We start from the raw sequence: 18,801 nt of genomic DNA on the forward strand, positions 1-18,801 counted from the left end.
TAACCTTTGACATAGCATCTCTTGAATTGATAAGCCAACCATCAATTATGCTGCTAAATTGAATGTTTTTGTGTATGATAAGTGACAAGATTGTGATTTTCTTTTCCTGGGATATGCTAACATGTTCTGTTTGTGTCCATGGCCTTTGACCTATTGACTTAAAGAACGTAGCTGCACAAAGGGGTGGCAGGATGACTATACAGTATACCCATGTTATTCCAAGAACGAAATTGTAGCTATATTGGTTCTTATAACAATTCTTTGGGGATCCTTAAGTAGATATACATATAGACAATGCTGGTCACTCTACTACTTCTGTACTCTACTCGGGGAGAGATATGTTCTGGCTGTGATTAGAGGAACTATATTGTATAATGATGTGGTGTGACATGAGTTTCAGTTTATGATAGAAAGTGCATAATATGTTGCTACAGTATAGTTCAAGTGGGAGCGATAATGCGTGCTTTATACTGGGTGGTGGTGTTGGAAGGTTGACGAGAGTTGGGAGTTGCTGCCATCACCACCACCACATCCTGCAGGGTCGTGGTCCTGTTATCAGCTGTCCTGACATCATATGTCACTCCAACCAGTCAGTCACTCTTTCTCTAAAAAGTTCAGTTAGTCAGTTAACCAGTCAGATTTTAGACTTAAAGTCAAATAGGAAGTCAGTCAGTCAACCAAACAGTGAATCAGTCACCTACTTGTCAGTTAATGACTGTATTACATACATAACTAGCTAGTCACCCAACCATCCAAATAGTTAGCTGAACAGTCCATTTAACCGTCATTCAGCCAACCAGTCACCCAACCATAAAAATCAGTCTCCAAGCCTGTCACTAACCAGTCTCGTCCCCCCAGTCAGTCACATGTATCTGTATTGTTTAGTTCGTTGAACATCCCGTAACCTAGAAACATTCACATGAAATCAAAGGACATCCTTGACATATCAGACGAAAAAAATACTACATTAATATAATAGAGTGCCGGGATATGGTTTGTCATTTATTTTTATTATTATTATACTTGAGGTTATTGTGGCAAGTCTTGGGTTACTGATTTCTGTATTCTGTCAGAGGAGATTGTTCATCTGCTGTTTTATTTCTGAACTGGTGTACTGATTGCTTCCATCAGAGTTTTAAAGTATTTAAAATGTGCCAAGAGAATGCCAGTCTGATTTTCGAAAATCATGGACAGGCACAGTACTATACCCTGCTCAGCTTAGACCAGTGTTTGATGAGAGATTGGACGGAATGAAAAATAGTCCTAATGAATAAACATGAAGTCCACCCCATCAAGCAGTCTGTCCCATTTTCTCATAAGTTAAAAGTACTATACCTGATCTCATTTCATATTGTCTTGTTTTCATCCGTCAGAAGAAAATAATTGGATTTGAAATGCAGAATTTGTCTTGGTTTGAACTTTTTGTATTAATCTATGTATACTTCAGATTGATCCCTCTGCACCATGCAAAGTTTCATAACCATTTATAAACATTAATCAAACTTCTCGATAGATCTTACACTGCCTTAATAAAATTAAATGGTGCAGACTTTTTTACTTTTTTTTATATACAGTATAATTCTAAATTCATAATCTTTTTTATACTGTTCAGAATCTGCCACACACACACACACACACACACACACACACAACAGAAAACAAAATGTGTGTAGGTTTTCAGGGGGGGGTGTATTATTGTTATCATGGCCAACACCTGGCAGCTGCTGGAGCCTGATAATAAAAGTTACCCCCACCCCCTCTGCTGGATGATAGTCAGACCCCCATTCTCACTCCTTCATTCCCCAGCATCCTGAAAGGATACCCTAAAGGTCATATAATTTTAGCTATAAGATTCACTGTACTTGGGTCAATATGCATGTTGGCGTTGTTTCTCTCTCAAATACCTGTTATCGTACATATGTGCAGATGCGTACTAGAAAAGAAGAGCTGGTTTTATTTAGATAATGATGAACAGGAGTTTTTAATGAAGCAGACTTTATTTGGACACAAAAAACTAACTATCTGGTAATGTTAATAATTAGTGAGTGAGATACGTCCACATATCCTGAGATAACTCGGTTTACGTTAATTATATTCATGGTATACCGGTACGTGTAAAAATGTACGTAATTTTATGTGACTCAAAGTTAACAGAAAAGATTACCTTGTGGCACTGTTTATGCTAACTGCCAGCAGGCTGGTGAAACCGATTTTGTAGTCATACTGTATGCAGTACACATACATTATACTGTATATGCAGGACCTGGCAGAGAAATCCTGGGTCCTGGTGCTTCCCCTGATTCTGGATCCCTCATTCTCTCTTATCCCCTTCACTCGTGTACAGTATATAATTTTTTCCTTTGCAAGATGCACTAATTTATTATTATTATTTTTTATTTAATTTTTTTATGTCCTGGAATAGCTTACATGTATTTCAAAATGATTGCAATTCTGTTTCTCCATTGCCGATATCATGCTATCTTTTGGTTCAGTGTGGATGGCAGAGTGGATGCTGTTTTTGAGAGAGAGAGAGAAACTTAAGTATTGTATGTGTGGAAATTTATTGCTATATTAGTGTAATAAAAGAAGCAAAGTTATTGTTGTACACGGGATTTACTACCACATTTACCGGATGGTCAGCTAAAGTTTCAACTGAAAAAAACAACAACAACAACAACACCACTACAGCACCCATCCATCCACCGAGAAGAACATTAGTATTGCAGGTGGACTAGTACAAGACCGTCACCATAATGTGCACAGTAGTCCCTCACAAATAGTTTCACGTAATAAGATACAGTACACTCATGCATTTTCAGACACTCTTACTGTAGATTCGTGTGATCATGGTTGAAACACACACATCCTCAAACACACATCCACACATCCTCAAACACACACATACTCAAACACACACATACTCAAACACACACATACTCAAACACACACATACTCAAACGCAAACATCCTCAAACACACACATACTCAAACACACACATACTCAAACACACACATACTCAAACACACACATACTCACACACATACTCACACACACACATACTCAAACACACACATACTCAAACACACACATACTCAAACACACATACTCAAACACACACATACTCAAACACACACACATACTCAAACACACACACACATACTCAAACACACACACATACTCAAACACACACACATACTCAAACACACACACGAGAGAGAGAGAGAGACCATATTATCAAGGAGTGGCCTGAGGGTTGAGCCATCGAGCTATCATCACTCTTGTGCGTAAAATTAGTCAAGTCACATATCGGATGACGGAGCGTGATTCTACCTAGACATTACTTAACTAACCTTAATCCCAGTGGTACGACCATCCGTGTTTGTCGCCTAAGTGTGTCACGTTAACCCTAAGATGAAAATATTGGGTGTGTTTTAGAGACAATGTGACGAGCAGCTGAGTAGGACAGAGCGTTAACAATTCAGGCTAACTCTTGGTATAGTGAGGTAACGGGTTGATGGGATGGGATAGGACAAAAACTCACCCGACAAAACAAACTTCACCTAATCTAATCTATCTGACTTTACTTAACCTAGTAAAATCTACCTTACTTAATGTTCTCTACCTAACCTAATCTAATGTAATCTACCTAACCTAATAGTGACACCTAACCAACCTCGTGAGTTTTTTGTCCGCGAACTAGTAGATATTACGGGTCGTATTGGGCTCTCAGGTACAAAAAAAAAAGGTGTTGCTTTAATCCTGCTCGGGAGGTGATTCATGACGATGATTACTAAAAGATGATGAACTTGACATCATATTTGAAGTCGGAGAGGACGGATATTCTTTTCCTCTTGAACTAGGGTGAAAAATTATCTCATGTTGACCTCATGTTGTGGATAATGGGCGGTGAGTTCACTTTACTGTACTCTGAAACAACAAGATGTTCTACAGTCTACACTAACCCCCCCCCCCCTTGAACGAAACTAAAGACGTTACTTTCTTACTGGCAGAATATAGGGGCTTGTATTAATTTTTCCTACATATGAAGTAAAGACAAATTAGTAGTCCAGTACTGTACCTCGAAATTACATACCAGCTGCCATTATAGACTCGGTAGCAAGGGTTAGGTTACGGGTTTGGGAGATTACCACAGGAGATGGTAGTAAAGGGAGGAGTGTGTCATGTTTCCACAAGAGGGGCTGGCAGCCTCCCGATAACGCCTGAGAGGGACTCACGCGTCATGGGTGTCGGATGAAGTGTCCACCCGTGATGATGGCTGTACTGTATTGACACCGAGTGAGGTCAGGTTCCATAGTGTGGCTGGTTTTCATAGTCGCGGCTAGCGTAGCGCATGGTGGTAGGTTTTGGGTTGTCAGTGAGGGTAGTCATAATACACGAACGACTGGCCGCGTATGCGAAGAATGAAGAAAGTTAGGGTGGACACTGGACAGCCTGTACCACATTGGGTGTTGATGTAGTTATGAATAGGTTAGGGATGACTGGTTATTAGTGTGTCTTATATAGACTAGGTTTAGGTAGAGCAGCTTGACCCTTTTTTTGCAGGGACGGAGATTCTCAGAATGGTAAGTCGCCTTGGCGAATAGGTTCTATGCACGTATAATTAAGAAGAATTCACAGCACAAATCGTGTTGCGCCTAACTGTTTATTCCTCTGCTATACAGACATAGGTAGTAGTTTTCCTAAGCTACAGGTATTTGAATATAAATTTTTCACCGTTTTACTATTGTGACAGTTGAGGCACTGGACAGACATTAAGACAATAAATGGTGAGGGTTTTTTGTTTCCGTCGTCGAGCAGTTTTCTATTTTGGCGTTTCGAAGAAGCGATGCTCGTCTCTTATATTGGGGAATGGACCCTTTTAAGCTGAGGTCGCATCTTACCCTCCCTCCCTCCCTTCTTACGCATACATCGTGCACGCTAGATCATGTGGCTATCCTTCATCATTTACCATTTTAAACCTTACAGCGCCTCGAGGGAACGCCTAGTTTTCAATCCACAATCATGGTGAACTTTGATAATATGTCACTTGGGATGTTATACTAGGGGTAAATAGATGTCATAATGGCCTGCGTTGTGTTATGACTCGTAGCCTCGCCACGTTGGATCGTTGCGTGTATGTTAGGCTGGTGGCATTCCTCGCCTGTAGTTTGTAAGATTATACGGTGGTGCTCAGGGGTAGACGATGGCTGTATCTCACGGGGGAGGGGATAGATGTTCCATGTTCCTCTGGGGTCTATGGGAGAGTAGATAATGGGTGTATCTGGCAGTAGTTAATGGGTGTATTTCTGGGAGAGCAGATCGAGGATGTTGGGCTGTAGATAATAGATATATCTGGGGGAATGGATAATGTGTATCTCCGGGGAAGGGGGTAGATAGTGAGCATATCTCGGGGGAGATAGTGGGTTTATCTGGGGGTTATCAAGGAGGGTTAGATTATACATAGCGCAAAATTGTAATAAACCACTGCAATACTATGTATAAATGCTTAAATAAAAAAAAGATGGCGAATACGGTACGTGTGCAGCGTAGAAGTCAGTGTACACTTTGAAGGTGGTAGGTGTTAGAGGAGACATGCCGTGTACACACTTGGAGGCTATTTGGTCGGTGTACACATGGTAGGTGCCGTTGAAGATAGACATGGTGTGTACACGAGGGGAGCTAGGGTTTGTGGTGTACACGAGGGGAGGGAAGGATTGTGGTGTACACGAAGGGAGGGAGGGGGGGAATTGGTGTACACGAGGGGAGGGAGGGGGGGGGATTGGTGAACACGAGGGAGCGAAGGCTTATGGTGTACACGAGGGGAGGAGGGGGGGATTGTGGTGTACACGAGGGGACTTGTTCGTGGTTGGTGTGGACTAGATTGGGTTAGCGATGTAAGCACCAAACGTTTTAAGGACGGGAACGTTCATAGTAAATGTTTGAGAACGAGCGACTCGCCATAGATCTCTTAGACTTAGGGGTTCTTGAAGTGACTTGTGATTGGCTGGAGGAGGGTGGATGGAGTGGGTGTGTGAGGATTGAAGAGGGGGGAGGGTAGTGAGGCAACTGAGAGGCCCTCGTGGATCAGTACTACCTCCCACCCTCACCCATGTACCCTCCCATCCCATCTTCTACTCGCCCATCCATTTACTCGTCGGGTTTTCTCCCGGCTGCTGTTTCACACACAGACACACACCTCTCTCTCTCTCTCTCTCATTAATAAAGACAAAGTGTGTGTAGATGTTGTCTCTTGCTATATGACGGACGGTCTCGCAAAGACTCAGTAGTGACAGGTGGTGGAAGGGAGGTCACGAGTGTGTGGTGGACGAGGAAGCTGGCGGAGGCGTTTTTAAGGTGACGCTCGGCTTGAATGACTGGCTTGTTTTACCTCCCGCTAGGCTAGGCGAGCAATCTTGAGGCATTAGGAAGTGTGGGGCAGCAGCTGGAGTGAGGGCAGCAACAGTAGCACCACCACCGCCACCACTTTAACACGTGTACCACCAAAGGCGCTAGCAAATATCTTCAGCTGCAGCAAGTGGCACTAATACCAACAACTGTCCGAGGGATTCAAAAGTGGGTTTGGCAGAAAAGAAAATTTTATATTATCTATGAGGATACTGGACACAGTTATGAAGTTTGAAAACGTGGTGAAAAGGGATGTTTTAAACGCTGTACCACTTGAAGTAGATGTATATAGTGCACCCGGCCAGTGTAAATTGGTGCGGTTGAGGACAGTGACCACGTGACAATCGGTAGTGAGGGCATGGTGCTGGAGACCCAAGGAGGGAGGGAGGAGGATGGCAGTGCGGTGGGGACGGCGGCCGGGTTATGTGGGTGGGGTGGAGGTGATGGTGGGGGTGGTGCGTGAGGTGGTGCTGGTGTGGTGGATATACTGTACACCCTCCCACTCCTCACACCCCCTTCTCACCCATCCTTAGCCCAGGCGTGTCTGTACCGGGGACAACATGCACGGTACAACTCTTCCTCCCTCCGGGAATCATGTGCTTCTGCCTGCCTGCTTTCCTCCTGCTGGGGTTAGACCCCACTGCACCGTCATGATCACTACCGCTAAAACTGCTGGATCGCTCGTCCTTTGTGTCTGACGCTCGACGTAGTTGACATAAAGATCCGATAAGTCACGTGGTTTCTGCACTTATATTCCGGACCGGGACCCAAGCTTGTAAGAACCCATAAGTTAGAGGTAAGATACAGTACTGGGATGTGTTAATTTTTTGGGTGTCGGTGTCATCCTACTTGGACTATCGTCTGTTAATGTGGTTTTTACCATCTTGGTTAAATGGTTAGTTTAGACTACGTTAAATCGCATTAAACAGACGATCGTCCAAGTGGGAATTAATCCAGTCCGTCATCCTGAACCAAGCGTGGTCGAGCCGAGAGGTTGAGAAAGGCTTGACCACGATGCACTGGGACCGCACCGAGTTACTTCACTGGTGCAGACTATTGGAAATGGCTGGGAATACCGAAGATGGTGCGCTCTCTCGTGTTGTTAACGCTTACAGTCTTGACCTACAACTATATAATGGATTGTACAACCTTTAGCATTTTATATTTTCTTCGTTTTTTTTTCGGAATAGTTTAGATTTTGAAGGACATGTTCGTCGTGTTCGGTTTTACATATTTACAGAGGTATTTATTATACAACAGTTTATGTGGTGTATAAGACACGGACGTGTGTGTGAGGAGTACTAGGTATAATATGACCTACCTACTAGTTTTTTCATATACCAGCTATTACATATATTCTGGGGTTGGTGCCATGCAGGTGACGAGGTTTCTTCCAACAAGTACACAGCGCTTTGAGTATATACCGGACGTTGTACAGGTCAGGGTGTGGTACAGGCTTTGGGTGTGATGGTGACGGCCGGGTGTGTGGGGAGGGAACTATTTGAACCTGTTAACCGTATTTGAACATTGTACAGTATACATGCGTTTTCTATATGCATGGTGAACTGCATTATGTATATACATTCCAAACTAAATGTAAACTTGTATGATGATACTATTAAATTAATATCTGTATCTATCAAGGATGCGGTAGGTTAGTTAAGGTTGAGTTAGGGTCGGGTAGGTTAGGGCAAGGACTAATCTTATCTTGGGGTAGACGATTGGCGATGTAATCTAACCTAACTTAACCTAACCGTCTAAATGGGATGGCAAATATCGCATAAAATAGGCGATCGTTCAGACGTGAGTGTGTGTGGAGAAGTAGGAACAAGTGAGGTCATTTCTGGAGTACAGGAGGGGGGGGGGATTATCAGCCACGTGGGTGTTTTTAGAGGTTCACACGACTCTCTCACCCTCTCTCACTACATCCTCACTTGCCCCATGACCTCCCCCTACAGGTCCCCAGCCGTTACCAACACCTCTTCCCTCCCTGACCAGATATCCCTCCTCCTTGTCACAGGCCTGGCACTTGACATTATTAGGGACCTGCCACGCTTTGCTATAAACAGATGAAATGTACCGGGAATTTTACACTCATCATTCTGTCACTGTAACTTGCTGACAAAACCTATGACCCTTCAGGCTTCCACGCCCTGAATGCATGAGTCATAAAGGCAAGCATGAACTTAGCATGCTTCCCAGTTGGGCACTGTAAACGCTTCCGCGCTTCACCTTGCACAGGATGTAAGGGGGGTGCCCAATAAACTAGCCCCCTCCGGGGCAATCTGTAAAATCTGTTCACACGGTTAGACTTAAATATTGTCACACATCACCGCCCTTCATCTTAAAACTGACGATTGCTTTTATGGTGAAACAAAATATTTGCTTTGTATACCAAGACTAAACATTATTATTATCACACACACAAAAGGAGAGGAAGCAAGCCATGGATACGAGATCTTGTTTGTAAACATCTTCACACCTGTTTACTCTTACCGGGTGTTCCCCCTCTTGTCATGGAGCCTTCCCAGTACAGTACATCAGCTTTTGTGTTTGTTTATCTTCATTGAGAGTTGGAAAATACAAGAGATCACCTGAAAATTAGGCCCCCTCCCCAATATGCATTTTCTAAATCTAACCCAACCTAACCTGCCCTAATCCCCCAGGTTTTGTTTGGGGTGTTTAATCACCTGGTGAAACAAGCTTGGGGAGAGAGGGCGGAGTAATGTTCTGGTGATCTAAGGCGAGTAGCTTACTCCTTATAAGGGGCGTTTCCATCGACTATTATGTAATTCCTGCGTTTTTTATTTAGAATGTATGTATTAATTTTATGATAAACGAATCGATAGTGGCTTGTTGTTAGGGTGACGGGTTGTGGGGCTGACAGGGTATTAGTGTGGCTGGTAGGATGAGTGTTTATCGGGCAAGCAAGCAGAGTGACTGGTTGTCGGGCAAGCGCAGGCAGGCAGGCAGGATGTGTATCTTTTTAATTATTTTGTCGACATTAACAAAGGCCTGACGTAACCACAAGTCCACACCGGAAAACAGCAACGTGGCGTCTTTGTGTTATTGCGTCGTACAGTATGTCAACCATCTAAATGACGAAATCTCTCCCCGAGATTAATAAAATAAACAAAATTCAAGCAGAACAAAAGCGTGTCCCAATCTAGATAACGTGTTCGATTGTGTTAGGCTGAAAGTTGTTAGAGCCATGAGTTGGTACCGGGTAGTCTGTCGTTAAGAGCCATGAGGGTGGTTTAGTTGTCAACCACGTGGAATTGTTGTGTTCTGATAGGTATGTAGTTTTCATCGTAATGTAGTTATGTTACTGTGTTGTGGTACTTTGATAGTTAGGTGTTGAACCACGTGGTTGTGGATGATCACGTGATGGACTGGCAGCTACGATAACAGTGTAGTAAGATTAAAACAAGGAAAATACCTGAAGGGTAGTATCACCCTATGTGAAATCAATCTTTATCAGGAATATTCACTTCTAAGCCAACATTGGAGATGGCAACACAAGAGGCCGTTCTAAATGAGGAATGGATATACCTAACCTGAAATTCGATTATTGAATATCCATAAATAAATGTGGACATCACTAGTTTTGAATTGGTGATCGTCGTAACATGGCAGTTAGTAGTGTGGCATAATATGTACTATGGAAGGGATGTTGGTGTAAAGCCCGCGGCGCCTTGTGACACTTTTTAGAAGAGGGCAGATACCCACCACCGTTTATTATTTAATTTGTTCGATTTGTAAATAGCTGGTCGTCCACGAAATGAATAGTTGACGTGTATATGTTCGACTCTGTTAAATACGACATATCTTGACCGAATAATGTGTATTTATTGTCAGGTCCAGGTAGGTGTGTATCTGATGTTATTTGTAATACAGTAGTATCTTCAGTGGCAGTGAATGCCATGGGTGTAAGTTTTTATAAGGTGTTTAGATCCCTTCGTGTGTGATGTGCTCAGTGAGACTAGTAGATAAAAAGAGAGTGTCATGAGGAGACAACGAGAGGGGTGGATGGATAGTCATGCATGAGCTGGGGTTGTGTGATAGGATGTGAGAGAGAGAGAGAGAGAGAGAGAGGCTCACGAGGGACATTAGGTACAGCCCCACGTCCCTCCTTACCCCTCCCTTCGTCTCCCGTCTGTGGCACCCCTCTCACTCCTCTCTCTCCCCAGCTTGTTTGTCTGTCTGGGAATAATATAGTTAATGCCTTTAATAACATCCTTTCTCCTTGCTTTCATTAATATTGGAATAGTTGTATCTTAATATTTGATGAATGAGAAAAATCCTATCTACTTGCGTGTCGTAATTGTTCTGCTCTAAATGTATTATTGTACTTCAGATGCTAAAGCCTTAAAGCACGTATCCATTAAACAGCAACTACTAAAAATTACGTAAAGATATTCTTCCTTAAATAGTAAACATCATTTTTGTAGATGTAGTAATTTTGATATAAATAATAATAATAATAAAATAATAATTAACGGTTTATTGAAAGCTTGGCAGCCAGAAGGCTGAAAATATACAGTTACATATTTGGGGAATGGGTTTCGAATTACAAATAATATACAAGTAACATAAGTGATACAAATAAGATCCAGTTGTGGCCAGCTTTGGGTTATCGTAATGGGGTGTCAAACCTTTTTAATTTATTGCTTGTGATTTATATTGTCACCGTACGTGTGTGACCCATGCCTCTTGAACATACAGTATTATATTGCGGTGTTCACCTTGTGTTATGTATTTCTTATATCAGCTTCTAGTTTGTAGTGTCGGTAATCGATACAGGCGAGTGGCAGTATCGGCAATATAAACTCGTGTACATAAATGAGGTCAGTCATGTATGTTTATGTTTCAGAGACAAAGGTCCTGTCACTGTTTTGTTGAAGAGAGCGATTAATATGTGTTGATGATAATATAAGTTATGGGTACTTTGAAGTGCGAATAGATAATAAAAAAGCGTATAAAGAATACTCATAGCCCTGTTATCCTCATTTTGCAGAGTAAACAGATATGAGAAGAGAATTTTGGTAGAAACATGATAGTGGCATAGTAGAGTAGAAGCTAGAATGATATATTATTAACCGAAGAATATGTTTGTCTTGTTCAGGTACGTGGAGGAGCATGTGCAGAGGACGGGTGTTGCCATTGAGACCCAGGGCTTTAGTTTCGTCACCAGTGGCCGCAAACGGGAGTCCCTCACGGTCAGTAGTTGGTGTCCAAAAGTAGCTGTCTCATCTTACTCATCCGTTTTATATTAGAACAATGATTCATAGTGGTTCATATTAGATAAGAGATGTGTTGGCGATTCTTGAGGTGATCCAAATAGTGTTTTGTTTTGTTTTTTCAGTTTTAAGTAATTTCCACTTTAAGATTAAAACAATTTCTGAATATTGTTATAAATGCAGTGTTAAGTTGAACAGAAGTATACTGTACAATACCATTTTTTAAATACACTCCACCTTCTCTTGATTGATTTCAGTCACTTCATCTATGCCAGTAGTTTAAATTTGGATCTGGATAAGATTTTTTTAGTATGGAAATGACCTGGTGAAATTTAGTATTTGAAAGACCCAATTTTTCTTATTTTCTGTAAAATTTCTCAAGACTCCCACATCTGGTGGTTCAATAATTGTCACTCGTCACACTATACCTGTACTGTACGCAGTATTTATTTTGTAACAGTGCAACATTTAACTTACATCTAGAAACACTACCTAACTCAAAGATAAATCTGCCTCTAAAAAATTTGGAAATTTGTTCAGATGTTGGCTTCTTGTGAACAACTACAGCACTACTATACACAGGACTGCTTTATCCTTGCATATGTAGTGTTGAAGTTATAACTGGGGAAGCTCTAGCTCCACTTAAACAGAGTTGAGTCTGCACCAATTCATCTCATTAACTCTCACCGTCTAACTGTTGAGCTTGACTTATTTTTTCTTCTCCATATAGCTGTTTCTCCCAATTATATGGGTAATACTGTACTCTGTTTTTTCTCTCAAATGAGCTTGTTTCCATTACCCCACTGTGGAGGCCACACATACCACTTTGACACACTTACTGTGTGACTGTTGGCAACTCAAGATTAGGTCATTGTGAAACCTACTTTCCCTTTCATGCAAGATTTTCACTTCTTTTCAATCTATTATGACCTGTCCCCTCTTAACCCCCTTGTGTACAGGGTCCCTCTGTACAGAATAAAATTGTCTGGAATTAGCCAAATTAAATATTATAAGTGGTGTCCCCATAGTGAAGGAGGTTAGCAAAGTAACACGTTTTCAACACTCAGTAATTTTAATAATATTGCAGATTATTTGTAGTTTATGTTGGTTTGTATCATCTGGTACTATCAAAATTGTTGTAGTGCCATATTCTCCATGGAGAAAAAAATCTTACCATATGTTTGTCATTCAGTTTGGTTCAAGTATAGTTATATTTTTTAATATGGTGGTGTTTTATTTTTTCAGGGTAATGCTACTCTTCATCTTTATCCACATTTCAAAGCTCTCCAAGAAATTGATGGTAAGAATTTCCCTTTAATATCACCACAGTTGATATGATTTTTTCTTGTTTTCCCACTATTAATATTTCTCCTTAATTTATCAAGGATAAAGTTTAATACAGTATTGAACATAAGACTGTAATTACAGTACAGTAATGTATAATCCACTAGTATAATGCTTGTGTGGGTTTTTATTTTATATTGATGTGTCTAACATTGACAAATAAGATAACTTTTTTCTTTGTATGTGTGTGTTTGAAGCTAGGATGTATTTTCTCTAATCAGTGTAATGTACTGTATATTTAAAACTGGTGTGGATCATATTAAGATGAAATGGATTCAAACAAACTGTATTTTCCCCCTTGCTATACAGTATGCAGTATGGACCCCTCAAGAATGGGTAGAAATTGTTTTCTTATGAAATTTACTGTAACTAGAACATCTTGCTTAGAGAAATAGGAGACAATATTTTGTCGTGAAGTTGTGACAACTTCTTATCAAGAGGTCTTCCTGTCTTGGGCTGAGCTGGGGTGCACGTGTGCGGATATACCAGCTGCGTATTATCTGTGTTTGTCCCCAACAGATACTTCCAAGATTTTTTTTAATTGTATTTTTACTGTATGACATAACATGTTTTGTGTATTTGCTGTATTATTTTGTACATAACATAAAGTCAAGAAATGTTTATACAATACAACATATAATTTTTTTTTTCCAGTTTGGTTCTTTACTAATGAGTAAAAACTTTTTACATTTTTATCTGGAAGTAATCTTCTCTTTTGTAAAATACAAGCATAGTACAGTATATTCGTTTATTATGAGATAGCCTGCATGTTACAAAACATCCTGTTGGTGATATACCATGTTGACATTTGACTCGAAGCTTTGATGTGTACTCCTGCATAAGACCATATGCAAAAGCCAAGAAAGTTCTTCAAATCTAAAAACTGACAAATACTGCTTACAGTCTCAGATGATACATATCCAATCAAATAATCCTGTGAGGATCTGTTTTGATTGGGAAACACTTATTACTCTATTGATTGTAGGAATAAGTAATTGTTACTACAGCATTTGAATATGATACTAGCCACAGTCTCGTCTCTTTAAGTGGCAGGTCTCTATTCTATAGCTAATTATACCGTATAACATGTCTATGTTATTGTAGGGGATTTACATACTTATTAATTAGTAGTTAATTAGACTACTTCATTTTTAGTAGTTTTTCTATCCATTATTGGTTAATTATTGATGCTAATTCTACACTTCATTGTTGAATTATTATTGTTAGTGCAGATGTTGTCTATCTCATTACAAGACAAAATATTGTTAGTAACACAATTCTATGCTCCATTGTTGGAAGTGCTCTATTTAGTTTGTGGATAGATTGTGTTGATGGTTCTGCACTTCAGTGCAGTGTGTGTACCGTATGGGTTAAGTGATAATTGCAATGTACGTTTCATATCATTGTACTGTTCAGTTTTCAGATCATGTCTGTTTTAAGTAAAATTGGTATAATCATTTATAAATATGACAACTCTCCTGTAGATATACATGCAAAACATCACAATTATGTTAATTTCAAGGAAATAATGTTGGTTTTTCCTAATTTGGGCATTCTTTACTCCAAGGCTCTTGATTGGTTGACACAGGTGATTTTTTAATAAAGCCTTTAATTTATTTCTGATCTCATTATTAAATAATTATAGGGTTAAAGAAGTAAAGTTGTATTAGGCTTATTTTGATTTTCCCTTTACTCTCTATTGTAATTATTGTGTTATATATTGATGACAGTTGTATAATTCTAGGAATATATTTGAAACCATCAGCAAATAGTGTGGCATTCTGTCATTGGCTGAGGTAGGAGGAGTTCTACCAGAGGCCAGTTAGAGTTTTATCCGATATTATTGTCTAGTTGTGAGTGATGTATTCCTTAGGTTTCCTTTGCATTTCATATTTGATAATGTTGATCATTGTTGTTAAGTGAAGAATCCATGAGAAAATGAAAGGAACACTTGGAAGGATTTGTTGTTGTAATGTTCGAAACACGACACCAAGTTTGAGGCTAGTGGTGATAAGCCCTGTCACTTGTGCGTCACTCACACGGAGTGTATATATCCCTCCGAGCACATCCATATTTCACCAGAACTGTGACGGCATCAGTAGTACACACACACACAGCATCTCTTGTGTTTGACATGCGAGTTTTTCACTATTTTGTGAAAGAGAATTGGGCAAATACAATGGGCCCTACCGACTTTGTAGTATCCGGTAGAAAGCAGCGTGTTGCTGCTTTGTGGTGTATTGAAAAACCAGTGAACTTCAGTATTGCTGACTGTGTGATCAAAAAGGTATTGCTAATTTACAAATGTATTTTTTAAGAAGTTTTGTAGATGAATTTCCTTCATTTTATGTTTGGTGGAATTTTATGCTTCTAAGTTGGAAATGGTGCATGGTCATAGATATGTACAGTAGGCTTTTATTGATTCAATTAGGATTGGTGTTATAAATGGTCTTTATGGATCCTTGGGTTACTTAACTACATCATACAGGTTAAAGTTGATAACATTCAGAAATATTTCAATCCAAATGCTGGAGGAGCAAGTGCTTCACTCTGCTGATGTTCGTCTTCATTTATCGTACGTGTGGTGTATTTAGTGGCCTTGTACCAGATATATCTACTGCAGAAAAGAGTGTGTTGAGGATGTCTCTTCTTTGGGCTCCTAGCGAGATTATAACAGCGAGCTGCCCAATGAAGGGCTGTTCTCGACACAAGAAATCCACCTCTTCCTTGACTCCATGCAAGATTATTCAGTGAGCTGATCAATGATTGGCTGTTTTCATCACAAAAACACTTATGAAGCAACTTCAGAACTTTGTTTAATGAACTTTAATACTACAATATTATTCATTTAGCAAATGTTTATAAATGAGTTACTATTAGGTAATATTATTAAGAAAGTAAGACTCAATTATTCAACATTTAAACAGTTTATTGTTGAATTTGATACATTAGCATATATATTGTATTCCAGGTAAGAGTAACTAATATTTATTGATACGTACTGGAAATATGTTTTGGGGTAAATATTTTTAGATTACAGTACAGGTACAGTATTGTTAATTGTTCATCTTTTTATCCTAATAGGAGTTGTGGATTACCTGAACACTGAAATCAGTACTTCAAAGCAAAAGAAGTTCAGCCTAGTTACATTTATTGATACTCCTGGTCTTGTTGATGGGGACATGAAGTACCCATTTGATGTGAACCAGTCAATGCTTTGGCTAGGTAAGTTTCGACAAGTACTTTTTTGTCTCAATATAATTTTGTGTGTAAAAGTGCAAATATGTTTTGTTGAAAGTACACCATACCCTCATTAATTAAGTGGGGGCACCCAGGTTACTTGAATTACTCCCACCATATCTTATCTGTCAACGCTTTCATTGTGGTATATATATATATATATATATATATATATATATATATATATATATATATATATATATATATATATATATATATATATATATATATATATATATATATATATCCGACTTAACCGAGTTCAGAATATTTTGTCATTCGATAATTTCCGAGTTTTTTGTTCGATTATTCATTCATTTTCTGTTCATTTTTTGCGGCTTGGATGCCACATGAAGTGATCTATTTGTAATTACAGTGAAAACATAATATTTTTTAAATGTACATACAGTTATAAGAAAGTAAATGCTAATACAGTACCCAGTACTGTGCAGTAATAAATAAATGTAACAAACTACGAGGTGAACTGGCGAGGCAAGGAGTGAGGTGACGTGACGAGGCACTTACACAGCAGACACATTAACATTTTAATTTCTAATTTCTATTTTCAAATTAATTGTTACACGGTGGCTCAATTTGGCTACTTTTCACTTAGACACCTGATCATAGAATAAACCAGGGCATATGGAGATACATTTTACACTACAATAATATTAAGTTTTGATAAATACACTACAAAATTATTTACTGTGCTCAAGAGAGATCCTGTGGTAAGCACCAACCCTCTTAAGCAGTGACAACCGCAGTGCTTGAGAGATGGTGAGTACTGGAGACATTGTTAGGGAGAGTGTGAGCGATCGGCTATTACTGCTCTGTAAACAAGGGACTGGGAATATGCTATGGCATAATAGCTCATCTGGGATTGAGTTTGGTACTGGGGGGGGGTAATTAATTTTCAATAATGTTTTATTAACCTGGCACCAAATGAACCTAAATAATATGGGAATTATGGTGAAATTGCAAGCTGTCGTTACGAAGGAATTCCTGGAGGTGACTTGTCCTCTTGGTCTAGTCAGCACTCCCTCACTCCTCCAACACCTCCTCTCCCTGGTTATGCAACCAAATGTGGTTTTGTATCTTTATATAATCAGATTTTATTCTTTTAATTGATTCATCTTAATCTATTTCATAATATATTCCTATAATAATCATCCAAGTGGGATGGCAAAAACTGCACAGCAGTTTCAAAAGGAGGCTAGATAGATTCATGGTTGATAGAGAGTGGTAGTAACTCTCGACAGGAGCTGCCATGCACAGGCCAACCGGCCTATTGCAGACTCCTTATTTTCTTATGTTTCTCATGTGGGATGACACCTGACCCAAGCCTGCTTAGGGAGCTACGAGAACACAGTTGAATTAACGAGATTGAAATTTAAAGCCCATCACCGTGTGAATTTTTCAGAACCACTCAGTTATTTCAGATTCATTCTGAATTAAAATCTTTTAATTCATTTTTGAAAAAAACAAAAGAATTAAGCCAAAATCCAAATTACTGTATTGCGATCTGAATTAACGAGGGTACAGTGTATGAACAATCTCTGCATAACTTCTTTTCATACCTGATAAATCACTTTCATCAGTGAATTAACATTTTAATGAGATAATACAGTAAAGTATTTCTTTGTATCAGATTGCCCTGCATTATATTGATAAAAGGTTTGAAATGCAATATGGACATACAGTAGTATTGTGTGTATATATATATATATGTATTAAATTCTAAAATTTTCTTTACTGCAGGTGATTTGTGCGATTTGATTTTCGTCTTCTTTGATCCAATTGGGCAAGCACTGTGCAAGAGAACTCTTAATATTGTTGAGAAACTGAATGAAACTCACTCAGATCGAATCCGCTTCTATTTGTCTAAGGCTGATGAAGCTGGCCATGAGAGTGACAGACAGAGGTAACCACAAAGTTCAGACACATGATTTTAAGCCTATTTGTGAAGTGCTTTAATATAGCTATACATACTGTATATTGAAGCCGTTATATTAATGATTAGGCCTGGTTAATTATCTGTGACTGAATAATGGTTTTTGTTTGTGATTTTAAAATTATTACCTGTTTTCTGTTATATAAAGCATGAAAACTCTGTCAATATTTTTCTTATCTACAGAGTGATGATGCAGATAGTGCAGGAGCTATGCAAACGACCAGGTTTAAATAAGACGGGCTTTGAAATGCCTACCATCTATATCCCCAATCCAAATAAAGTGAGTACTGAACATAGTTGTTGTCTTTACCTTATAAGATTATTTTGCTATGCTCTTATATGTAACTTGTATATACAGTATAACAATTAAAAGGAATGAAATGACAAGCATGCACCATAATGTACTGTACGTATATAAAATTTCTTGCTCCACAGCCCACTCGGTGTGTGAATCAGGTTGAGGAAGTGTGTAAAGACATTGAGAAGACCATTAATCAGACAATTCAGAATACCCTAAATCAGTTGGAACGTGACTGTGAGCAGATATCACATCTTGTGGATGAAGCAGTCGAAGCTGATAATAGAGCTCGATCCTACAACTTCCGGGCCAAGGTACCATT

The 18,801-nt window shown here is 39.3% G+C and overlaps 1 protein-coding gene across 2 annotated transcripts in view; it reads left to right on the forward strand.

Annotated features, from left to right (window-relative positions):
* Positions 1-18,801, forward strand: part of LOC121879567 — a 41,755-nt gene that overhangs the window by 19,197 nt on the left and 3,757 nt on the right. For both annotated transcript variants that reach the window (XM_042386227.1, XM_042386228.1), the window contains exons 4-9: positions 11,532-11,625; positions 12,892-12,946; positions 16,075-16,215; positions 17,989-18,151; positions 18,365-18,461; positions 18,617-18,793. In XM_042386227.1, the coding sequence (XP_042242161.1) occupies positions 11,532-11,625; positions 12,892-12,946; positions 16,075-16,215; positions 17,989-18,151; positions 18,365-18,461; positions 18,617-18,793 (727 nt within the window). The remainder of the gene's footprint in view (positions 1-11,531; positions 11,626-12,891; positions 12,947-16,074; positions 16,216-17,988; positions 18,152-18,364; positions 18,462-18,616; positions 18,794-18,801) is intronic.

Source organism: Homarus americanus, unplaced genomic scaffold (genome assembly GCF_018991925.1).
Source record: "Homarus americanus isolate GMGI-L3 unplaced genomic scaffold, GMGI_Hamer_2.0 scaffold9741, whole genome shotgun sequence".
Lineage (NCBI taxonomy): Eukaryota > Metazoa > Arthropoda > Malacostraca > Decapoda > Nephropidae > Homarus > Homarus americanus.